Source organism: Mesitornis unicolor, unplaced genomic scaffold (genome assembly GCF_000695765.1).
Source record: "Mesitornis unicolor isolate BGI_N332 unplaced genomic scaffold, ASM69576v1 scaffold39385, whole genome shotgun sequence".
Classification (NCBI taxonomy): domain Eukaryota; kingdom Metazoa; phylum Chordata; class Aves; order Mesitornithiformes; family Mesitornithidae; genus Mesitornis; species Mesitornis unicolor.
The window spans coordinates 15,917-42,131 of record NW_010186884.1 but is presented as its reverse complement, the minus strand read 5'-3'; the positions used below and the strand labels follow the sequence as shown (position 1 = coordinate 42,131).

Sequence of the window (26,215 nt, the reverse complement as noted above, 5' to 3'; positions counted from 1 at the left end):
TTCCTGCACAACCTTAATTTTTTAAGTGTTCTTACTGAATTCTTGCAGTTGTCACTGTTGATTTTTGATATCAGTAATAATACTGAGTTTTCCTCCATCTTGAGGATTTAGACCCACAGACCAGATCTCTAAATGGTACTTTTTGTCTGTTAGAATCTTTATGGATCTCCTGTCCACTCTGTTAGAGAGATGGGATGTTGTTAGTGAGACACACAGCTAGCAGCACAAGAATGATGAGACCCATGTCTTTCCCCCTTGCTCCAAGCTCTCTACTAATTTGCTTGGGCAAACTCAGTTTGGGTACTTTTCCTGTTTCTGGTTGAAATACCACCAGAAATGGAGTGTGATCTGTGCAGACTTATATAGTAACTCTTGCCTGAACATTAAGGGTCCTTACTGAAGTTAAATAAAAATACTGGTGACTCCAAAAGGGACTTGCTGTTGTATGGGAAATTGTTTATCAAAGATGCTGATCTGCACTAACGTGTATACTTCTCATGGAAAATTGAAGCATTCAAGTAAATCTCCTCCTCCAATGAGAAATAGCTAATCTAAGGCTATGGTTCTGTGACCATTCCTTGCTGCTGGAAGTGAGAGATTTCATTCCCGTCTTCCTCAAGGCAGTGTGTTCCTGTCCTGTGCATTGTCCTGGCTGTGTTACTTGTTAAATCCTTTTCTTGAGCTTATTAACATGTCAGGAAACTATCCAGCTTTTTGCCAGACTAGTTTTTTGCTGTGTTAGTGAGTTGCGGTGATTTACAGAGTTACGAAAAGCAGGCACTACCCAGAGGTAAGCAGCAGATCTGCATGGCTTAGAGCAGTAAGGTGTGTCTTCACTACCTGCTTCTCGTGGAACTGCATCCTGACTTGCACACGGACAACTACGGTCTGCTGGTAAAGCATAGCACCTGACTGAAGTATCTGAACTACAGATACACGTGAACAATTCCATCTTTTTTTTCTTTTTTCTTTGTTTTTTTTCTTTTTATTTTTTTTCCCTCCAGAATTTCTTGGTTTGGCTAAACTTGAGTGAATTTTCATAGGGAGGAAAAGCTCCTGTTGATTCATGGTGAGAAAATAGATGGCTTGCTGTTGAAAAGGGGAGGTCTTGTTCCTGAAAGCACTCATCTTCCTTTTGCTGTCTAATTGTACAGTAAGACAGTTCAACTTGCTGTGCTGCTAAAAACACCTCTTAACAGGTTTTTTTGGGGTAAGTCTTTTGCTGTTTTAGCCAGTTTGATTGGATTACTGTTCAAGCAGATAACTGCCTAAAACAGCATGAGGTAAACAGTTGAAATATATTGGGACTGCGGGACTAAAATACGGGAAGCAATTTTGAGACTAAGTGGGAAGAGTAAGAGACCTCTCCCTTTCGTAGCAGCAAGCTACTCCAACTGTAATTAATGCGCATAGACCAAACTAGTCTGAAACCACAGCCGTTCGAATTTCAGGTTCTTGCTCAAGAATTGCTGGAGTTATTGATAAGCTTTTATAAGAAGATAAATGTGGATATCCTTGCCTTCCCTTTTGAAAGGCCTTCTATTCAAACTTAAGGTAGTCTATCAGTCTGAATACATTGTTCAAATCCTCACAGTTCAGCTTTCAGTTGCTACATGTATAAAATTGTGGAGCAGCTTAATTATAGGGAGAAGTACTGATCTCATTCATACTTTCATTCGTGTTCTTTTAAGACTTATTGCACAGAAGTTGTGGTGATGACTAATATGGCTCTACCATGCTACATTAAACTAAAACACTGTGATAGTTGTATTATTCTTGTGCATGATTTCTTGCTGTCTCGTAGTTTGAATGGATGTTAGCCTTAAAGTGGTTTTGTCATGTGGTCACTGTTTTTGTGATGGTTAGATAGTGTTTTACTTATGTTCTCAGCAGATAAAGTTCATTACACGAGATTCTACATTTCAAGATATGTAATTACAAAAATCTTACATTTTCAGCTTTACCTTATTCACACAAATCTATTTTTATATATCTATCAGAATTGAAGAAGTGCATTAATGTAACTACTGATTATCTCCATTCTTTCAGTCTGGAATTGAGCTGTTTGTGAACAGGCTTGACTCTGTAGAGTCTGTCCTTCCCTACGAATATACTGCGTAAGTATGTTACACTGTTTGTGTCATTTTAGTTGTTAGTTCTTCCAAAAAGATGAATTTATTTTATCTTAAAGTATTATCTACTTGCTACATCGGTTTCCCAGTGAAGAGTGTCTGTTTATTTTGGTAACATAAGTTTACAATGACAGCATTTTCACCAAGCGGATGATGCATCTGTTGCTTCCTTCTTCTTGGTTGTCTTTGCGTGTACTCTAGAAGTGGTGTGTGGATTCATAGGCCCTCACATAGGGCCCTTTGACCCTCAGAGGTCAAAGTACTGCTTTAGAGTAGCTTAAGGTTAAAATGTGTGTGTGTGTGTATATATTTTATCTATATGTATATATAATAACTCTTTTGCATTAGTTGACATTTTATAGATCAAAGTGTTGCTGCTGTCTTAAGTAGCCTATAGCCAGATGAGTTAAAGTGGTAATGAGGTGTGAACTTCCCATCAATTATATTAATGAGGTGTCAAATGTTTTCTTGGTACACTTTATAGGAGTGTACAAAATGTATCGGTGCCTGGTACAACTATGTAAAGCTGTTGCTTCAAAAGCATATTTTCACTGTTAGTATTAAAGAGATTAAGCACTAGTTATGTCTGGATTTTAATGCACACAAATGTGATATACTTGAAATCAGGTTGTAAAAACTTGGAAGATGTGCTTTTAAATGTGTCGGTGAATAAAACTGCAATAACCTGTTTGTTTAATAGCTCTTGTTGTAAAGGAGCAGCCTGTATGTGTGTATGTATATATTTTTTTCTTTTATTATTCCACGCCTACTCCCCCAGGAATCTGGCCTGCATACTTTTCTCTCAGGGCTCTTATGAAACTCTATGAGCAGGTTTAATTTCTGGCTAAAATTCCTGTGCAAATAGGAAACTTCTAATTACTTAAGGAAATTTTTATGCTGCCCTATTTAATATAAACTGAGTTCTGAAATACCTGATGAAGAGATTTGATTGTTAGGGGATTTTTTTTTTCGTTGGTTTGTTGTTTTTTTTCAACATGGCATTGTGATTTTCACCCTTTGCTTTGCAGGTTCAAGGAAGGAACTGTTGTCTAGAAGGAAAGCTGTACAGTTCCTTTCCTTGTGATGAAGGTGTTGGTTTGGGAGCACTGTTTGACATTTAATATTTGCAGCTGAGAATGTCTTATTAACTTTTATGTCTTTTCTTTAATTCAGGTTTGATTTTTGTCAAGCAGAAGGAAAGAAGCGTCCATCTGAAAACCTTGGTCAAGTATTGTTTGGAGAGAGGATAGAACCGTCTCCTTACAGGGTTTGTTTTCTGATAAGAGGTGTTCGTTAATGTGTGTGTTCAGATGTATCCAAAGGAGATCAAAATCTTTAAGATCCTCTTCATGAGGTCTTTATCTCAAAACACTTCAAAATCTTAAAGTCCACATAGTAGAAATCTATCCATTTAACCTAATTTTAACTATGTACTTTGCATCATGAAGCTGTAGCCTGAAATGCTATGGAGGTTGTCTCCATGCCAAAACCTGATTCCAGCTCCTCATCTGTCCCCTCTTTAGGGGGACTTGAGTACACTCACTCCTTGGAACCAGATATGAAAATATTGCAGTTTTAAACTGGAGGAATTAGAAACCGTGTTAGCCAGCTTGTCTGTTCTGGTGACAGTCAATTGAATCTGCTTGGGACAGCATTGCTGCTGTGAGGTCAAATGACTTGTCTGGTAAATCATTGCAGGAAACAGGTTTTAATCAGTAACAAGGAGCCCTTAGTGTAGGGCTCCTACAATGATCACAAAAGGGTTTTATAGCACACACCAATATAAAAACCTCCTCTGGAAGGATACGTAGTCTTGCTAATTTGTTCAGTGTTTTTACTGTATTGGTACTGGCAGTTAGAAATGTATAGGGGAAAGTTGTAAAATACTGCAGTTACACAGTTTGTCACAACCTTTTTGCTCATATGTCTTTTTTTTTTTTAGTTCACATTCAAGAACAAAGAGACATGTAAACCTGTTTGTACGAAAACATATGATACCACAAAGCCAGAAGATAAACAGAAATTAGACTTTTTGAAAAAAAGTATGCTACTGAATTATCAACATCATTGGTAAGTTGGTATCAAAACTCATACATTGGTTAGTCTAGTATATTGGTGATAATTTCGTTTCTATTTTTGTACTTACAAGTTAATACGGATTGAACACAGGATGTTTGTGTTGGATCTATTCTTCTTCTTTTCTTGCAAAAGATGTTATGTTGGTTGTTGTCGTCATAAAAATTTCAATCAGTTAAAGGATAAGCACCAGGCATAATGGAAATGAGTCTGTTTTCAGACATAAAGTTTTGTGTAACTTTTGTATTGCCTCTGTGCTTACTGTAAAATATTGCTATTTCTTTGCACCTCTAAGTGTAGGAGCTAATCATTCCTTCAGAAGAACCTTAATTCTATTCCTGTGTCGTCTTTGTTTTCCTTGAGAGCCTTTGCACTCCCCTCCAAACGTGTCTGGGAGATAGAATCAAAGGTTCTGAGCTTGTTTCTCTTATATGATATGCAAGTGAAAGGTGGCCAATGAAAATTAATTACTGAAATAATTTTGAGGAACGCATAAAGACTTGGTCCTTCGCTATTCCCTCAGTCTCTCTGTAAGCATCTGAGTCATCTTAGAGCATTCTGGGGCTCTGTTTTTGCTCAGACACTGAGTGTCTTTTCCAAAGAGCATGAAGGGTGGAGCAGGACTGAACATGAATGCTGAATCTCAAGGTGATTTTCAGTTAGGATGTAGCCATGCTCCACACCCGCATCCAAGAGCTGGGAATTGTTTATCAGCAGGCTCTGTCTTGACGTGGGAAATAGCCAGCCAGGCTATCTGTATTTGTATGATGGAATGCTGTGCTAACAGCGGCTGCTGGGTGCAAGCGTAGAAGGAATGACTCGGGCATTAAGTTTTCAGAGTTTCTGTGACGTGTCTTTGCAAGTAATACACGAGCCTTATTAACTGATGTTGCCCAAATGATTCCAAATACGTGCTCCTTGCTTCACAGAAACAAAGGTTTTGGTCATCATCTAATTAGATTAAAACTTTCTGGATATATTAGGAAAAATGCAGGTGAAATGTTCAATGTTACCACTGTCATTAAATGTTTTTCTGTAATGTTTTGTTTCTTCGGTTTTGAAACAGCCACCTGTGCTGGAAAGGCAATGAGTGCATTTTCTACTGCTCTTGAGAACTGATATGAGAAATCCTTTTCTAAGGATAAACTATGGCTCACTGATGTAAACCTTTCTTGGAACCTCTTTAAAATTAGTGTAGTTGGAAGTTGATAGATGAGGTCAGAAGGGTTCACAGGCAGTAGCCATATGTTTATATAGGTGAACTAGGAAGTAATAAAGAAACCCTGACAGGCACAGCTACTTTTACAGGGATTTAAAGTGTATATGCCTAATACTGAAATAAGTAGAGCCTCAAACATGATGCTGCATATAATTATAGTGTTTACACCACTTTGAATTTCAGTGATGCTTGTTGGTGTGGCATAAAGCTTCATCAGTTTGTGTATGTTTTGGTGTATAAATGAGAAGTAGTTTCCAAAAGTTATAATAGATTCATAGAGTCAAAGAATGGGTTGGGTTGGAAGGAACCTTAAAGATCATGTAGTCCAACTCTGTCACTCTTTGAAAGAGATTCATTTTTCTTATGAAAGCCCAAAACTTAAGCTGACTAGTGAAATAGAAACTGAAACAGAACTATGTAAAACTAATCGGACAGAAAAGTGCTTTAGACTGTTTTTTTTTCCTTAGCTTGTTTTACAGATATACTTGGTGTGCTTTAGTATACTTTTTAGCCTGTACAACTAACTTGATAGGGCTGTGCAGATTTTTAGTAAGATGTAGTTCTAGTTTTCAGTGTGAAAACATCCTTTTAAATTTAGGGTACTGTATATATGTTTTTATATTCTTAGTTCATTTAATAGCACTTATACTATTTTGGTTTTTTGCTAGGCCCACTGCCCTAAAACTTAAGAACCAGTGGCACGAAGAGTCCCTGTTTGTGCCTGTTATGGTAATGATAGTTCCCCTCAGCCACAGCTTCAGAAAGTGGAAGTGGCTGGATTTTGTGATGAATGATGCATAGTCCAGGAGTATGGATATGGTAGCAGGGATATGTTGTACAGGGATCAGCAAGGGAGCATAAGTGAGGCTTTAATAGAGGTTTGTTATCCAGCTTCAATTTATCACAAAATTCCAGGGGAACACAGATAGTGCAAAGTACTTCTAAGGCTTTTAAAGCCACTTAATAAGATTAGGTGTTGACATACTGCTATGATATCTTGACTGACAATGTTCATCACCAGATGTGAGAGGCATGTAAGAACACTGTTGTATATCATATTTGCCCCACATGTATAATATCTTCAAGTCATTTTAATGTGAAGATTAACTGTGAAAAATGATTTGCTGCTTAAGCCATCAATTTGTTCCAGCATTGCTGCTTGAAGGCAGCTCAGTATGTCTTTGCTGTAGAAGTTGCAAGGGAAAGCCTTTATCCTAACCAAACTCATTAGCAGTTTACCTGGTTCTGACTATGAAATGAAAATACTAAGAGAAGCAAGAGCTCTCTTTAGCATTTCTTATGGAGGTAAAATTCCAAGTATGATCACAAAAAGTGGCAGTTGTCTTATATCTTCATATGTGAAGTTTATTAATAGACCTTTAAAAACATACCTTGGAGCAGTTAAAGTTGCCCTAAGGACAGCGACTGAATTTTACGTTTTCTTTGAATTACTTTCTTTTGGGACTTACTTTCAGGTAGTTAAAACACTTCATAACACAAAGAAATACTTTTGGGTTTTTTTTAGTAGTTCCTTTTACGAAGGGACAGGTGACCATGTTGGGTATCTTTTCTATGTTTAGAAGTATATTTTTGGTTTTGATGTTTGTGCTGTTTGTAGCATGTTGGATACTGTTTCTGTCCTCCTGTCCTATAATTCTCTGCAGCTCCTCATGGGGTGTGGGGTTTCCTCCCCAAATTTTTCATTGAAACTGAACTAAAAACCTACTGGGATTAGGACTTTAAGGTAATGTGAATATAAATTTTGTGAGACAATAGTATAAAGGCAGCAAGCGGACAATGGAGGGAGGTTTGAAAGTGATTACTTTTGCAAATGCATGGTGACTTAAATTTTTTTACTTATGTAAACTGTCTAGTTAAAATATTTCATATTCTTAGGGAACTGCAACTGAGATCAATGGTCAGGAATACACTTAAATAGAGAAAAAAAAAAAACACCCAAACAAAAAAAACCCCAAAAGTTGCAGTTTAGCTTTAATGCAAAATAGAAGTTTAAAGAGTGCCATGAAAAATGTATTTTGCAATTCAAGAGCCATGACCAAGCTGGAGAATTAATAATACGTGTGTGTAGGTGAATTTCTTTATTTTGTGTATTATCTTAAACTTGAAGTTATCAAGTTCATTGTAGCTGGTTTAGAGGATGATTTTGGCCATTTTTAAAGACAAAATAATGAAATGCTAGATTGTTAGGACTTTGGAGTGAGAGAGTTTTCTGTATTGGGCCGTATTTGTAAGGGGATTTTGGAAACCAGTCCAGTGAATAGAATGTTTTTGTGGTCATAGAGTAAGCCTCCTATTTCTAAGACACCTTCTGAAGAAATAAGATTGATTTTATAATTGGTTGGTTTTTTTTTTTCTAAAAATATAAAGTTTCAGTTGAAGAGCCACATGTTTGTTTCTCATTTGGAAATTGGATTGGTAATCGGTGCAATTCCATGGGCTAAGATCTTAAAGAAGTATAATTCTGGTAGTTAATCTTCCAATAATGACTGTAGTAAAATTAGATTAATATTAAACCTGGCTTTGTTTCCATTACACTGTGTATTTTGAAAGATTGTGAAATGTCACTATCCCATTTACAGGATTGTGGACAACATGCCCGTGACCTGGTGTTACGATGTTGAAGATGGCCAGCGGTTCTGCAATCCTGGTTTTCCTATTGGCTGTTATATTACAGAAGATGGCCGTCCAAAAGATGCCTGTGTTATTAATGTATGTTTATGCAATTATGGTTGGTTGGTTTTTTTTAATATCCCTTCTATACTAATTTAAAGACTGGCATTTCTCCTGTGTCCTGTTTCTATGGAGAGTCCTCACTATCATAAGAACCCTTGCTGCCTAGAACTAGCAAAATATTCTGCTCTCTCTGCAAGTATCACAATTTGTGAGCATCATCGAACTGAAAGGACTTTGTCTCTTCTGTTGCACAATACAGAAGGGCTCTGAAAGATAGAGGAAAGAGATGAACCTGCATAGCCATTTAGTACATGCAAGGAGTGAAGGAGAAGAAAAGCATTGCATTCTTTGTTGCCTAAGAAGTCTAAACATTGGAAGGCTTGGACTTTACATTTTTGTGGGATAGAAGTGTTTTCATGGCAGCAGGTTTGCATGGACATGTTTGTAGCTCTGCATGAAAATTACTACTTTTTGAAGGAGTGCTATCCCTAAAACTGTGTAGGCTAATGGAAGAAGGCAGAATATAAGATTTCTGAGTGAACAAAGCTTCTCCTGTGAGAGATAGATCTGTTGGATTAGCTGGTGGAGGTCCAGATAAATGCACTGTAAGCATTATGGAGAAAAGAACGCAATGGAAAATTCAAGGTGTTTCTAGATTACCACAGACCTCTTCCATGGAAAGGTCACTGAGAACCTGGAATAAGTTTTTGATTTTTCCAAAATGGTTTGGTTTACTTAATGGATGTTTACCAAAGACAACAATTTCTGCAGTTTCTAATTTTGTTTCCTTTCCTTCACAATGTTTCAGAGGCTCCATGTGAATGGATGCTGGAAACATGTTTATGATAAAATATGTAAGCTGACAGTATTCTTTTACTTTTTTTTAAATACTTGGTTTTAGTAAAAGGAAAATAACCTTTGAAGGAATAACTGAAGGACTGTAGATGAACACTGTTTATATAGCGATTCTTAGAATTGGAGTTCTTTGTAGAAAGGGTTGGGGATAGAACCCTGAAGAAGTACAAATTGAACTTCAGTAGGTGTAATGCTTGTAACCACAAGCTTTAACAGCTTTAACAACCTCTTTGAATTCTGAGCTGATCTTTCCCTTCACCTGAGATTTGTGTTCAGCATTCTTTGCTACTAATTGCAGTTCATCCCTGTGCATCTATGCTTTCAAATGTCAGCATGGTTCTGTCACCAAGAACAATTATTTGCTTGTTTGTCTTGGAAGGTTCTATTTAAGCTATGAAAAATATGCACATTGTTTTAAAATAGCTGCTGTTTTTTAAACATCTCTGATATGAAAGCTGTTGCACAGTTATCTCTTCAGTTTACTGTGTCAATAAAATGAGACGTCTTCAGTTACCAAAATATTTTAATAAATATATTTTATATTTAAGTACGTTTCTACTTTCCAACTATAGTAGACAGTTCTTAGCATTATCTTTTCTAGTTTGCCTTTTTAATGCAGAGACTTCAGTGTCTTTGCGTTCCTGGAGTCGTGCACTCATCCTGTAGGAGAACTTCTTGACAGAAAAGGTGCACACAGTCTAACATTCTATTATGTAAGCCTTTTGCCTAAGGCTTCTGGATGTCTTTATCTTTTTGATTGTTTAACATCGTCTTTTATCATTGCAGTCAGAATTTCATGAAAAAGATACGTTTTATATCTTCAACCATGTTGACATAAAAATATATTACCATGTTGTGGAGAATGAAGCTCTGGGAGCAAGACTAGTTGCTGCTAAACTTGAACCAAAAAGGTTAGTACACAGCAATAACTTGTCATCAAATAGCGGTGCATCCCAAGATACTTGCTTTGATTTGGGGTTCTGTTGCTAGTCAGAAATGTTTTCAGATATGTCACCTGTAGATTAGCTCTCCCGTTGAATTTGTTCTGATTTCCATAGATCTGTGTGCACTATTTCCTATGTGGGCCAAAAAAAACCCATAAAATAAAACCTGGAAGTGATGTTTGTTCAGTGAAGCAACCTTCATTTCCCTACTGGGAAACGTTTTGTCTTGTGACAGATTAAGCCACCAGCGCCTGAGGCAGGAGGGATGAGAGTGCAACATTCGATGTCTTGAGCAATCGGGATTTGAATTGAATTATATACTTGTCAGTTGTTCTGGTGTCTATGTGCCTTTTGCACGACTGATGTCTGTTTTATTATTTCTTAGCATCTTGTCTTTCTTTTGTATTCTTGGTATAACTGAGCATGTTACATTGTTGGCACAGCATCATGCTGAAAATATTTTTTTCTCACAGAAGTTAGTAGTTGTGTTGTAGCTTTTGAGTGTTTTGGAGGTTCTTAGCATGTTGACTTACTTATGCTTTAATTTTTGGTGTTCTGCTTTGGAGACTGTGTTTTCTATAGTTTTCATTTTAGAATAGACAACTTTTGTTTAAAAGGTTAAAGTATCAAAAAGTCCTGTGCCTATGATACATTACTTAAGAGTTCTGAAATTTGTGATGCATTAAGAAAAATTCTTGTATTTAAGGGAAGAATCCTGGATGAAACTGGTGCTTGTGTAAGATGAATACATTTTTAAGAGTACTGTCAGTGAAGCAGCTTTCATTCTGTGTTTTTTCTTCCCGCAGTTACAAGCACACTCATCCAGACAACCCTGATTGCTCAGGAGTACCTATGGATATCAGTAATAAGGCTAATGGAGAAGTCAAAATTGCTTACACGTACTCAGTTTCTTTTCAAGTGAGTGTCAAGATTTCTGTGGTAGTTACTTCTTTAAAAACATACTTTAATACTCTGAATTATAAAGATGGACTACTAAAATTATCTCATAATAGTAAATTTGTGGTTTTAAAACTTTATTTGAACTGGAATGTGAGATATGGCTTGGTATTCAACCACATGCCTCACAGTTTTGCGTATCATGCTCCACACATGGAATGTGAAATGCATATGTGTTTTTTAAAAGAATCGCACTTCTGTTTACTTGATTGTCTGTAGATTTTTTTTTTTCAATCCAAGCTCTGAGTCTGAGAAATTGTGTTTCAGCAAACTAGTGTTGTAGGAAGGTTGAAGCTGATAATTTTCTACTCTCCTGCTGCAAAATCTTTCTTCTCTTCAAGATCTTCCTCCCATGGAAATTTGCAAAAGAATAGGATCCTGGCATTCTTTGTTCCCCTACTCTATTTAAAGGCAGAGGAGCAGTATATCAGGCAACTATAAGGAGCAGTGATACTTCAGTATGTCTCATTCTGATGACAAGCAAGAGATTTTTTTTTTTTAATGGTGTTTATTGGACAAACTGTTTCCCAGAGTTTCCCACTCTATCCCAAACTGTTTCTCTATTAGTCTAAGACCTCAAAGTGACTCACTAAAAAGTGCAAACTATAATGGGATTTCTTGACTCCCTGTGTATGTATTGAAGGGATAGCTCACACACAGCAATTCATATTTTCAACCTCAATAATTCTGTGATTCTTCTGGATATGAGGGGTCTATGCCTTCCTTTTTTTCTGTCATTATGAACTTTAATCAGAATGTTGGCAATTAATACTTCAAAAACCAGCAATAGGGCAGTTTTTAATTTTGTTTAACCTTTTCCTTGTTCTGATGGCAAGGTCAGTGTTGCCTTTCAAAATGATAGGCCATTGTCATATCAAGGCTGTTAAGATATCTGTCTTAGATTTATAGCCTGCTGTAGGATTCAGTTCAACCCTGGTGAAATGGTGGCTAGATAGTTGATCCTTAGAGTTACTTGGAGGGTAATATTGAGTTAGGGTGTGGGGTCCGCTGCCACTGTCATAAGAAGTACGCAGTAAAGCACTGGTCTTAATATCATATCACCACGCTGTCTTGAGTATCAACACCTTTTATCTCTTACAAGCTGTTATAGCAGTGTTTGAAGAATTGCCAAGATCCTTCTTTACTCTAGTAATGTATTGGATTATGTGGTAGAGTTCAAATTACAACAAATAGTATAATAAAAATACTAAGAAGGGGTTATGTTATGTATGACTGAATAATTTTATTTTGAGAAATTATATCAGTTATGATGCTGAAATTAATTTGTATACTGAAAAGCAAGTACTTCTGGAAACCTGTGAGAAGTTACTATTTAAGAATAACCTTAGCTTCATGCTATTATATTGGTTATCTTAAAAGAAAGAAAAGGACATGCCCAGCTGTGTGTGTGTGTGTGTGTGTGCAAGATTGTGCATAGGACAATTATTACACCACTTGGAGGTTGTCTTCTGAAACTCCATTGGGTTGGCAGATCAGGTCAGCTCAGGAAGGCACAAAAAAGGCAGTGTAGGTGTGGGGGAAAATGTGATTCTGTCCTAGAATAATTTATGACAGTTTAGCAACTTGTTCCTTCCATTGAGACCTAGTTTTATTACGTCAGTGAACTCGGTATTTGATCTTGGTTAAACATTTTTTAACCCGCTGTTTTTTATATTTTCAAAAACTGGCTTTACTGGAAAGCACTCTTGCCCTTCTTTGTTATAAAGTACTGAAGTAATATCCTGTGAGAGAAACACCTAGGCATTTTTATTAATGGATACTAATGTTTATGGCTCTTTTAATAGCAATCTTCAGGTTGATCAGTACTGTTTATTCCCTTTTTTTCATGTTTACTCTCCAAAATAAAACAAAGAAATATTCTTTTGAAGTGTCAATGAATGTTCAGTCGGAATAAGTATAATCAGTTGAAATGCATGAAGGAATAATTTGTTTCCCTCTACTAACAATGTAAGTTTTGTAGCATTTTTTTCCCCACCTGTCTTGCAGTATAAGCTGAATGTAGTTGGTTTGGTAGTTGTTACTGCAACAAGGTTGTATGACAGCAAAGGATAATTTGGACAGAGCACTGTCTAAAAAGTGGAACATTGTGCTGGAGACTGTATAGCAGAGCTTGGTTTCTTAGTGTCTGTGCTGTTGACTTACATACGCTAAAAAATACATGTTCTTTGTTACTCTGCTTGATTTAACATAATTCTTGAAGCGCAATTAAATTACTTTTGTATGCCTTTATGTCCTCAGAAGACATGGGCGCTCAATACTATTCAAAGTATTTTGGTTTAGATTCTATGGTCAAAGCTTAGGTTTGTTTTAGGTAGTTTTTATTAAACTATTTCCTTTAAGGCGTGCAAATTAAATTTTTGAGATTTAAGATTGCTTTGCATGAACATCAGCTTGTAAATTTAAGATGGATACTGTCTCTATCTGAAACTAATATGTTTATTCTTTCAGGAGGAAAAAAGTATAAGGTGGGCATCAAGATGGGATTATATTTTGGAATCCATGCCTCACACTCACATTCAATGGTTTAGGTGAGAATAAAGTTAGTCTTCAAGTGTACTGTACTGCAGTGTTTACATGGCAATTTGAATGATTGATTTATTTTTTTCCTTTAATTCAGTATTATGAATTCCTTGGTGATTGTCCTCTTTCTGTCTGGAATGGTAGCTATGATTATGTTGAGGACACTGCATAAAGACATTGCAAGATACAATCAGATGGATTCCACTGTAAGTCTGAAATGTACCTCCTAAAATTTATTTGGAATGTAATTTTTTCAGCTGAATGTATTTCTGTAACAGGCTATTTAAGTGGCAATCTACTGTATTAAAATATGTATATTTCCTTTTACAGGAAGATGCTCAAGAAGAATTTGGCTGGAAGCTGGTTCATGGTGATATTTTCAGGCCCCCAAGGAAAGGAATGCTGCTCTCTGTTTTTCTAGGCTCTGGCACACAGATCTTAATAATGACCTTTGTTACCCTGTGTAAGTAATAACGTGGGGAGGATTTAGTTGAATACAGATGATCTTTCACTGCTAATTGCATGGTACCAGTAAAAATAGCAGTATAGTTTTTATCTAGAAATGTCTTGGAAGTCTAAGATTAGATGGACTTGAGCTGTTGTAGTATGCACCTTAGTATACACGGATGTTAAGATAACTGATGTACTGGCTTTAAGTCAAACGTATAATTACTTTCTAAAACTGTGCATCTCTGCTTCCTAGTTTTTGCTTGCCTGGGATTTTTGTCACCTGCTAACCGAGGAGCTCTAATGACCTGTGCGGTAGTTTTGTGGGTACTGCTTGGAACTCCAGCTGGTTATGTTGCTGCCAGATTCTACAAATGTGAGTAAAAGTTATTTAAAGTGACAGGGCTTAAGTTCATTAAAGTAAATTATTGTCACAGAAGTGATTTTTTTTTTCCAGTACTGTTTGTAGTTCCCTCAGGGCAAACGAGAGAAGTGTACTTACCTTAACAGAAAACACGAATAGACCACTGACGTGGTTACATTGGTTTTGATCAGATCATGCACCCTGAATTGCTCTTGCTGCGATGTATTTAGGGAATTGGGAAGCAAATTACATTTTACTAATACTAAGCTCAGTACATCAGATAGTTTTGTACTTCTGTTTCCTACAGTCTGGGGCAGCCTGTAAACTTGCTTTATAGTTTTAGCCATCAATGTGGCTTGGTAACATTTCCCCCCCTCCTCCCAAATCATGAACCTATACTCTTGCATGCCTGAGATGTGTCACCTCTTTTTAGCTGGTTCCTAGGTCTTTGGGAGAATTCTGCTTATCAGCCTGTGGCAGAGGCAGGATTATTAGGTTTTCTGTAGCTGTAGAAATTAACCCAGTGGTGTTTGGGCACCTGACAGTACTTGGTTGATACTGTTAACTTAACTGATCCCAGCTAGCTGTTGTTTCAGGGCCTGCCTACCAACGTTAAACAGTTTGCCCCTGTGTCTTTTGGTTTAAGGTGAAGCATGCCATTCCACAATAAAACAGCCTTTTTAATTACCTTACTCAAGGTCCAAGACTTTTTATGACTGAGTGAGCTGAATCTTTTGGACTATTTTAGTTTTTGCACATACAGGGCTAGAGGACTTTATTTCTGAATTTCAACCTGGCAATAGGCATTAAAGTTCTTTATTCCAACCATTTAGTAATTTCTGTGTGGGGATAACCACTGGGGTTGTATTTTGTAGGGATTTTAGGGATTTTTTCCACAATGGTAATGATACAATAGTGAACTATTCCTTGTCCTTCTCTTCAAGCCAATTAGACTTAAATGGAAGGAGACTTTAGGACTAAGAGCATAATTGAGGGCACAATTGTGGTTTATATTGTGCTGCATATTATGTGTTTTGAAGTGTGTTGATGGTAAATTGAATCTAGTATCTTCAGTGGAGTTGTAGCTAATAATAATAATTACATTTCACGTTATACTTATTGGAAATCATTTAGTTGATGCTTCAATATCGTGTTTAACTACTAAGACAGTGAGTGACTGATCCAGACATATTATAATATGAGGTGGTACATACCCTGTATAAAGCGTGTATACATGAATGTTTCTCCTTAAAAATAAAGTAATGTGAGACATAAACCAAAATGCAACTGAAATGAGTATCCAGTTTTAAAAGTGGTTTGTTGGGTTTTTTTTTTCAACATTTCATTTGAAAAGTGAAACTTGAGTTGCAATTAAATGGTTAATCTTAGTAACCAGTGCCATGTTCTATGAAGATTTTATGAAGAAATAGTAACTTAATTAAAATCACTCTTAACTGTAATCACTTCTGACTCTTGAAGTAAAGAAGCATGTCATTATGGCAGTGCTCAGATGAAATTGTCAGCTTCACTGAATTCCAGAAGGATATTTTCATTTGCAGGTATGCTGACTAGAATTTTTATCAGTGTAGTGCAAATTCATAAAGGTTTTCTTAGTAAAGCTATCTCTGGTCTTTTGGTATCACCATTGCTTAATGCTGTTAAGAGAACATCGCTGCTTTCTGTAAGCATGTTAGTTCTGACTTTTTTGTAAGATTCTTGGACAAGAATTTTTCAAGAAAACTGTTACGCTTGCTTTCACATATTTATATATTTTTTCCTACTGAAACCTGCAGACAAATGCTAGAAAGCATAAACTTCTTAATCACTCCAGGTTTAAACTGTATTTTAAAGACTTAAAAGTACTGCAAATCTGCTCCTTCTTTTAACAGAAAAAGTGGCCAGAGACCTGGTTTATTTAGTTGGATACTTTTCCTGCCTTGGTCTGAGGGTTTTTTTTTACCCTTGAAGCCCTGTGATTAAGCAATATGATGAGGGTATTCAGTTTTATTACTGAAGATTTAGTTTACTGTTTTAAACTTGGTCATGATAGCACATTATTTGAGTTTTGGCAAGCTAAGTATAACAGGTAAATGGACTGGAAAATTAATAGTTGTGACCTTGATGCGTATTTTGACGACTGTCAAATGTTTTAATACAGCATTTGGAGGTGAGAAGTGGAAAACAAATGTCCTGCTGACATCATTCCTTTGTCCTGGGTAAGTTAAGAATATAGCCATAATTAATTAAATTGCTTCTCTGACATGCATAGCTTTTTTTTAAGTTTCAGCTATCCAAGTAAATCTTACTACATCATCCCTTTATTTCTGAACCTACAAGAATATCACGGTGCTTTTGACAAAGATGAATATGTTAATGGCATATCATCCTTAGATATTTTTTTTCAGTAAACATTTCTTACTCTCACCACATGAAAAGGTTGATTAATAAAGAGCATTATGATAGTAGTAAGTTTTAGACAGACACACTTTTTAATTGCTTTCCTTTACTCTCTAGGCTGTTTCTCTGACCACACTGAGGTTGGTCTTATATGGTGTCATATACTGTATAACCACTGTGATAAATTTTTCTACTTAATCACAGCAAGCAGTCTTACCCTGAAGTGCAGTTTAGACAAGCCTATACTTGAAATTGCTTAGTTGGAACGTCAGCTCCTGCTGGAGTTCAGTCCCACCATATTAACAAAGAATTGCTTGTTTGACCTCTTCATTTTGATATTTGGTGTGTCATTTGGTTTTCAGAGATTTACACTGAAATCTTCATGCAGTGCTATTGTTTTGTCAATATTATTAAATGTTAAGGAGTATTTCTGTGCTTTAAGTGTGTTATGTATTTTTCAGAATTGTATTTGCAGATTTCTTTATCATGAACCTCATCCTCTGGGGAGAAGGCTCTTCAGCAGCTATTCCGTTTGGTACTTTGGTTGCTATTTTGGCACTCTGGTTTTGCATATCTGTACCGCTGACGTTTATTGGTGCCTATTTTGGTTTTAAGAAAAATGTAAGTGTGTTTCAAAAATTGTTTTGTGAGTATGAGTATACACATATTTTTCACTGTGTAGACTATGACTGAGGTAGCACCTAAGCTAGTTGCATCGTCAGCTCCAGTTCTGTTCAGTTATTTTAGCACTGCATTAGATACCTGATCTTGAGATTCCAGAACTTTGATATTCAGTTGTTTATTGGTGGTGATATTTCTTCACAACGATTAGGGTTATCATTGTATTTAATTGAGTGACTGGTCCAGATAAAGCAGTGATCTAGGCATTATTTTAATTAGTAGCTCTTTCATTACTCAAAAAAAGTTGACTCAGTCAAGCATAAAGGAAAGCAGCTTACGCATTTCTGGTTTTCCCCCATGTTTTTTGTTCATGTCTGCCCTCTACGCTGAGTCTTCAGAATGATATTTTCCGATCAAATTGTAGAGTTCTTGTGAAATCTCTTTGCCTAAGTGTTCTGTAAATGATTATCACTGCTTGGCAAACTTTAACTGGGATTTACTCCTAAACTGACTAATTTTACTTATTTATATGAAAGCTCTTTGTGACACTGGTGACCAAAACTTCGTAAATAGTGAAATGAATTATTTCCTTTTTGCTTAAAATGTGGTTTACTGTGCCCTACAAATGTAAAGATCTCTAAGTTCAGATATTTTGTGGTTTTCCCTGTAGAGGAAGCCAGAGTTCCAGCTCTCTGTAGCTCTCATAGATACCTTCAGAGAATGTTGAAGTATCTGAGGAGGCACTTTCTAAGTCAATTGTAGTTACCTGTTTTTTTTAACCAGAATTCAGTGGGTTTTTCTGATAACCAGCTTGAAATTCCAGCAACCCCCCTGCATTGTACCGAGGCAGTTTTTTTAAGAAAAGAGGATTTGATAAACTATAAGGCAAAGTGACAAGTGTCACAGATACGCTAAAATCAAATGAGAAAGCAAGTACCTAGCAGGTATCTATTGAAGCTTTTGGTATAATCTTTATGAAAGGGAAAGATGGCAAAGTATGCATTTATCTGCCTCAAATTTTTTCCATCACCATGCTGATCTATGTCTGCATCTTATTTAATTGCCAGATGGAATCCTCTCAGTTTTTAAGTTTACTTTAAAGTGATTCGTGGAGTAAATCCTGAAAAACAGCATATAGGGATTTTTGGAAGGGGAAAGCAGAAGTCTACACCACCACTACCCCCCAGCTGAAAAGTGAGAAATCAGCTCAGGCTCTGTAACAGATCATAGATAGGTAATCATAAAAAGGGAAGTCCAAAATACCTGTTGCTATGTTTTCAATAAGAGCTGTCTTTTAGCTTGTTTGCCTAGCAAATCTCGGTAGCTAAGGCTGGCAGCAAAAGCAGATGTCGTAGCAGCTGGGTACGCACGTGCTCAAAACAAACAGTAGACTTTTGCCACCACACATTTCAAAAAGAAAGCACAAAGATGGTGCTGTAGTTTGACATGTTATTTATTTAGCAGTTTCTTATTTTTGCTTAAAGGCTATTGAACACCCTGTCCGCACAAATCAAATTCCTCGTCAGATTCCTGAGCAATCATTCTATACAAAGCCATTACCTGGCATTATCATGGGAGGGATTCTGCCTTTCGGATGCATCTTTATACAGTTGTTCTTTATTCTCAATAGTATTTGGTAAGTTAAGCACAATCTATTTGAATTTTCTGTCATAAAAGGAGGTAATTTCTTTGTGAAAATTTTTCTTCAAGATGCTTTGACTGATTTTTAGTGACACAGGTTTACCAGAATACTGGTTCAATTAAAATGTGAATATAAGCATTTTTTAACATTTTATGGTTTAGAAGATATTCAGTGCCTGTTTTGCTTGTGGAGATGTATGGAGAGGTGGCTGTGATATGCTTAGCAATTCACAGCTGACCTACAATATTCAAATAACTGGTTTTCTCATGCTACTCCACTGACTTCATGTGGAAGTGTCTCTGAAGCTGACATACGGCATATAACTTTAGAGTAGTAAGTATATTAAAATTGACTTGAGTTTTTCTGTAGTTGTTGAGCTAGAAAAGTATTACTACTCTTGGGAGAAAAAAAAAATAACCAAGAAGAAATTTTGGTAAATCTTTCTAAAGGCATGAGAAAGTAATTCCTTTTAAAAATAAAGCACAAGACTAGTCCAGTGTAAGTGAATTCTGATGTGAGCTCATAGAACACTGACAAACTAATCTACTGTAAGGGATTTGTCTTCCTTCTGGCAGAATTTAGTTATTGGATCCTGTTAAACTGTTTCTGAACCTTGAAGAGGTGCCTTTACCCAACGTAGACAGCTACAGCATTTGACATTTCTTGTTATTTTGCAGCTCTGCCCCTTTGATTGAAATGTGAGGTGAAATCCAAGTTCTGCTGAAGTCAGTGGAAGAGGTCACGCTGACTTCACTGAAACTGTAATTTCCCTCATTATGTCTAGTCGGTTTTTTCCCTAAAATTCTGACCAGGAGCAGGCTTTGGCCTTGCTTTCTCACAGTTTTCAGACTGAGCTGCCAAGGCTTCTGTTCTTCAGTCAGAAAACAAATTAGCCAATTGTATAGCCACACAACTGACAGTACCTCAGTAGGAAGGGGAATACTTAAGATGAAGGTGATATTACTGCATAGGAAGAAATAATATTTTTTTAAAACTTTTTTTTTAATAGGTCTCATCAGATGTATTACATGTTTGGCTTCCTGTTTCTGGTATTCATTATTTTAGTTATTACATGTTCTGAGGCCACAATATTGCTCTGCTACTTCCACCTATGTGCAGAGGTAAGAAATATTCTTCAGTATTCATACTTGACACTGTTTTAAGAATGCTTCTGAAAAACTTTGAGGGTTTTGTAATTGGAAATAAGTATTCCAGAATTCAACATAAACACCATTTATGATGTCCTTAAACCATGTCTTTAAAAAGTGAAGCAGAGGTGAAGCAGGCTACTTCCGGCAAAACTTGTAACAAATATCAAAACCCTGTAGTGCCTACTGCTAAGTCAGATATCTCATCTTTAGAGTCCAACTCCCTGTTTTCTGAAGATGCTAAACTAATCTTTGGTTCAATCGAAGTGCATTCTTGCACATCCCCAACCACGAAGTGGGGTGGAAATCTCTGGTAGCAATAGTACATCTGGTTTATTTGAATTTTTAGATTTTTGCCTATTCATATTTTGACCATCAATTGATCTTTACATTTCTTATCTCTAATTGGGAATGGTGTCATTAAAGCAATACCAATTATATATAGGTTTTTTCTTGTAGATAAGAATTATAAAAACTCACTTTCAGATAACGTGATCATAGAAGAAGTAGCTCTGCATTCAGTAATAGGGTCAGTGTGTCAGGGATGTATGGAATATTACTCATATGTTTGGTTTTTTTTTCCCCTACCTCTTCCAGGACTATCACTGGCAGTGGCGTTCATTTCTGACTAGTGGTTTCACTGCAGTTTATTTCCTAATATATGCAATACATTACTTTTTTTCGAAACTGCAAATCACAGGAACAGCTAGCACCATTTTATATTTCGGTTATACCATGATTATGGTTCTGATCTTCTTCCTTTTCACAGGTAAGCATGTTGAACCTTACTTTTGAATTTTGAGTCTACCTTTAGCTTTGCACAGTAGCATCCTTGGCGAAACTTATCTTCATACAGGATCATAAATTTATGTTAGCAGTCTTTGATTTTTTTTTTTTCCAGGTAGTTGTGTAGCATTTTGTAACTCTGATCACAAATTTTAGTGAAAGAGATTAAGTGAGAATGAGGCAAAACTACTGCTAATTAGATCTTCAAATATGACACCTGACTCCAGATTTCACTCCTATGCTAGTCAAGTGCTAAACTCAATTTTTAAAATTAGTTGCCTTTGGAGAAACACTTCAAATCACACACAGTCAAGTCTAATGTTACAGTATCAATTAAGGAAAAAAAAAATGCAGCTTTTGTGGAATAGGAGGAAGGAAGAAAGAGAAGTAAAAGTTGACAGAGAATATTTTTTTTCCCCTTTTCATTTGCTCTTTTCCAGAATTTCTTTACCTTCTTTCCCAATTGCGTTGAAGTGGCATGGGAAGGGGACAGAACTTTTTCACTATTTTTTGATGTAGTCTTGTCAGAACTTTGTCATCTTTGTATGAGCTTTTGAAAAAGCACCTTAGGTGCTTGCATTTCAATTTCCTCTTCAGTAAATGAGATGAGGGGACAAAATCTTCCTTCGTCATCTTCAGCACTAGGAAGGAATCTTCAGTCATACACGCCTGTCCCTTGGTTGGGGTGGAGATGCAAGAAGTCTTTCTTCAAACTCTCATGCAAGGCAGCAACCATACCCCAAAATCTTAAAAATGCTAATGTTCTGTTCCAGCAGAATGTAGTCAGTCTTAGTGGACTTTACTCTATGGAGCAGTATTTTGAAAGTATTTTGAATTGATCAGTGCTTTAAAGCTTTTAAATTTTAAAATGCTTTTTTTTCAAGCTCCGTGTTTATGATGAAGTCTAGTGATTCCTAAGTCTTAGATATGGATTTATGTATACAGCTATAAAAGCTATATAACCTTCTAGAACATAAGAGCTTTTAATACAGATCTCACTATAAGTAGAATTTTCACTTCCATTTAACATAGGAGAGAAAAAAAAATCTAATGGGAAAAGAACTGACATTTGAGATTGGTGTTCACTTTAAGCATAACCAAATATTAATTTCAAAGACATCACCACTTCAGCTTAGGAAATATTGAAGCTGTTTGTGCACCATGGCTGAATGCAGATGATGATGAACAGGAGCAAGAGCCTGCAAGGAGTTTCGTGGGTCATTGCCTGTTACAAGGAGGGAGCAGGACTTAAAATACATTATGTAATCTCTGAAAAGTGATCAAGCTGTGTTCCAAAAGCGGATAGTTTTATCTTCCATCCTTTTTTAAGTCAGTCTAATGTGTTTTGGCATTGCTTGCGGATGTTTTGTAAGTTACACATCATCTCTACTTTTATTTATGTTTTGTGTACTGGTTAGCAAGTTGTTATGAATACCTGCATCAGGGATTCTGCTTCCCTTTCCTGCTCCATCTTATTTCTCACCCTGCCTTTCTTTTAACCTTTATTTCTGGTTTGGGTTTACTAATAGTCTCCTTGAACTACAATATTGAAGAATGCACAGTTGTTCAACTAGAAGTGAGCATTTAGTTTCACTAGCTTTTCTAACAGACATCCAGTATGTCTGCCTCTTAATAGTAAACAGTTCTGGCCAAAACCAGAATTGTGTTTATCCTGTCTCTTTGTTCAGTCTGTTTACTTCAGACGTGTACAGTAGTTCTGGAGTGCACACATTCAAGCTAAGGGGATTTAGAGGAGATTCTCTGTGGTGAGACTTTCTGTACCTAAGGTACCCATATTGTTTCCATCTTTTGCCCTTGTGATGTGACTGATTTGAAAGAACGTGACATCATCCAGAGGCAGTAAGATCTGTAAATTTGGGGAGTCCTTTTTCAGGGTATCTTCACAAGGATGCAAAGAGGAGGTGGTTTACTCTCAGACCCTTTCAGATGTTTTCTGTGGTAGTAATTTGTATGTAATTGGGACAGCGGAGATGCAGGTCGTGCTGCACAACTTGAACTGAGGTTTCCGAGTTTGCATGGTTTGAGTTGTTTTTTTTAAAAAATTTTCAGTTTCTATATTGAAATTAGGGGAGAATATGTGTGAAGTCAACCAAATGGTTAGAACTTTGAAACGTATGCTTAACAATTTTATCTACATCTCACAAAATTAAGTTCATATTATCCTTTAATTTGGGGGAATAGTCCTGTTTCTTAAAATTTAAGAGTAGTTTTGTCCATTTCGGTTGATATTAGCAATTTAGCAAAAACTGTTCCTAAAGGCAGCTGACTTCCTATGTCAAGATAATCAAGGAGCTAAAAAGAGAAAATGGTAATTGTTTTATCAAAACTATTCTGCTGCTGCTTACTCATCTGTTAAAAATCCTCAGTATCAGGAAGGGTTTTGAAGGTGCCCTGCTGCTATGTCAGTGTAACACATGCTTCAGGCGCTCGCATCCATACTGCCTTCCAGGTCATTGATCAGGCTCAGCAGGCAAAATACCAGGAGCTACATGACAAATCTTTGATTCACAGCTGGGACCGCAACTACGTATCATAGTAAATGAGTCGGTTAAACATCAGTAGTTTAGCAAGCGTGAAGGGAAAAAAAATTACCGTGGTATCATTCATGGTTCCTTCCAAGCTTGTGCAGTGAATGAGTTAGCACACGACTTGCATTGTGCCTCTTATCAGATCTAAAATAAAGGCGATTTTTTTTTTTTTTTCTTTGAAGAGCTTACTTGGCTTTTGCATAAGTTAAGGCTATGATTTTAGAAGAAGTACTCGGGCAAAAATCAGATAATCTTCAGAGAGTTTCTCCTGCCCTAGTTTTTGTAGGAAATGAAAGTTCCTGTAACAGGTGTCATGAGCTGCTGTTTAGTCCATTAGCAGTCTGATCGAGGCTGCATTTTGTAGTGATACAAATGTTAGATTAACAAAGTCCAACCTTATTAACTACTTTGCATTCAGAGGAATATTTTTGTTAAAAACCTTTGTTGGAGCTTCACAAAGAGAAGGAGTGGAGCTATTTTTCTTCAGCTGAAAGGCTTCTAAGTTATCAGGAAAACACTCTTTATCCTTAAATTCCAGTTCAGGTTTGCTTTTGCCTTTTGACTGCCTTAAGTATTTCAGAAGTATTTATTTTTAAAGTATGTAACACATGTTTTCAATAGGAGTACCAGTTGCATAGTAACTGTACTATGGTTTGAAATTTGATTTATGCAAAAATAAAGGTAGTGCTCTGATTTTTTTCAAGATCTTGAAGTGTAACTAAGAGATAGAAACTCCTTTTGATGCTGTCAATTTAATTGGTTTATTAAGTGTAATATTCTCACCAGCTGAGCAGATCATGTAAAGTGTGTGTACCTGCTCACTGAAGAAGGGTTTAATGGAGCAATGTGAAGGAGTTGAACTACAGATAAAAATTGAGGTCTCCTGTGTCAGTTTTCTTAACGTGTAACATCTTTTTGTTGTTTTTTTTTAGGCACAATTGGATTCTTCGCATGCTTTTGGTTTGTGACCAAAATATACAGCGTGGTGAAAGTTGACTGAAGAAGCCAGTGTAAAGAATTAACACAGAAGAGGTTTAATCTTCAGTAACGTAACTTAAAGACCTGGTCTAGTTGATGAACTTGAGCTTTATCAGAAGTATTGGCTTCCTGTTCTTTGAGAATGATACTGAACATGCAGCTGCCCCAAACACTTTTTCCACTAACACGTTTGTATTGTGACTTAACAACCTGTTTTCATTCAGATCTTACGAAGATCAGAGTTACAATATTTATGCATTTGTAAATACAACTATACTTTAAAAGAAATGATAAATTCTAATGGCAGACTACAAGTGGCTGTATTACACGAGTTAATGATGCTTCTGATCAAAGTACGACTGTAAATAGGTTTTTCTAGCTTGGTAGGTGGGATGAATTATTTTTCTTTGAGGGAAATGAGAACTTTTTATTATGCTGACTTTGAAGGATGACTCTTAAGAAGTGTTGCATTTAGTTCAGATGTGATTTTTATTTTTTACTGGTGTTACGTCCATAAATATTCTGATTTCTGTGACTTCATTAGTTTTGGTGTTCTTGGCCTTTTAAACTATGTGCCTCTGAGTCCTGGAATTTATAAATTCATAATCTAATAAATATTGTAAAAATGTCTTCAGTGGCTCATTACGTAAGTTCCTAGAAGTATGTAAATACAGTTACATTGAAGACGGAAGCTTAAAGACTGCATAGAGTATTTTATGGCATTTTCTATGGTGTCAGTATACATTAAACACCCTTAGATCTGCAAGAAATGTTATTTGTGCTACATGGCTCTAACACTGAAATGTGATTGTGGCGCATGAGAATTAAATGATACACACACTTAACAAAACCACTCTGCAGTGTTAATCCAGTCCTCGACCCAGGTACGTTTTCAGAGATTGCTGTGGGATTGTCCGGATGTTGAGAAGATCTGAAAATGCACGAGTCGGCGTCCTCTGCTGATCTTGCTTTTAAAAGATCTCGATGATGCATATTCTATATGGCAACTATTGCTGATTGTACTTAATGTAGGTTAAAAAATAAAAGAAAATTACTATTTTTGCCTTATATTAAGAGACTACTGTCAATTTTGGGTGACTAGCATTAAACCTATATTTGTGGTTTTTGAAAATGGAGTATTCTGTTCATATCTCATTCAGTAATTTTAGACTCGTAATACAATTTGGCTTTTGGAGTGTTTTTTACAAGCCCGCTAAAATTTTATTGAAAATTAAATTTCATGAACCAATTGTTATTCATAAGGTTGGGGTTTTTTATTCTTACCACTTTACTTTTAGAGAAGACCTTAACCTAATAATGCTTGAATATTGAACCCAATAAAAATACCTTTGGTTAAGGTAACTCGTCATTATTAACCGCTAAAAGCTGGAATGTAAAAAAGGCTTTCAAATGATGTTTCCTCAGTTGCTGTGCACCACCACCCCTCCCAGATGAACCACACCGTGCTCAGGTTCTGCCTGTCCCCAACCACAGGCGCTGGGGACAGGTTTGTTCTCGTGCCCCTCCCCGCGTGCAGTCACTAGGAAATGCTGTTAGATAAATCTTCCATGTTTTACGTTCAAAACAGGAAAAGGGTGAGTGTGGTAAGCGTTTGTTCTTTACTGATGCAGTGAGCTGTGGTGTGACTCACAATTTTTAAAAGTACAAAATCAAATATTCTTCATATCCCTGGTTTTGCCATCGCCTGCTGTATGTATAGTCACTGCTCAGCATCGTCAGTAGTTATTACACAGATGGGAATGCTTAGTTTGAGAAACAGGACTCAGCTGTGCATTACTGAAATATAATAGGTGCTCAAGAATTCCGGTTTAGTGATATGAAAACAGATTTTTGTGATGTATATA

The 26,215-nt window shown here is 36.4% G+C and overlaps 1 protein-coding gene across 1 annotated transcript; it reads left to right on the top strand.

The window, feature by feature from the left end:
* Window positions 1–2,049: 2,049 nt before the first annotated feature.
* Window positions 2,050–24,978, top strand: TM9SF2 (transmembrane 9 superfamily member 2; the record flags this gene model as incomplete). The annotated part of the gene is made up of 16 exons (XM_010185266.1): window positions 2,050–2,117; window positions 3,306–3,399; window positions 4,075–4,202; window positions 8,028–8,157; window positions 9,763–9,887; window positions 10,727–10,838; window positions 13,347–13,426; window positions 13,516–13,624; window positions 13,749–13,881; window positions 14,122–14,241; window positions 16,388–16,445; window positions 17,088–17,247; window positions 18,732–18,883; window positions 19,899–20,010; window positions 20,635–20,806; window positions 24,305–24,978. Coding segments are annotated over 16 exons (1,821 nt in total), but the record flags the coding sequence as incomplete, so codon positions are not given.
* Between the last annotated feature and the right edge of the window lie 1,237 nt (window positions 24,979–26,215).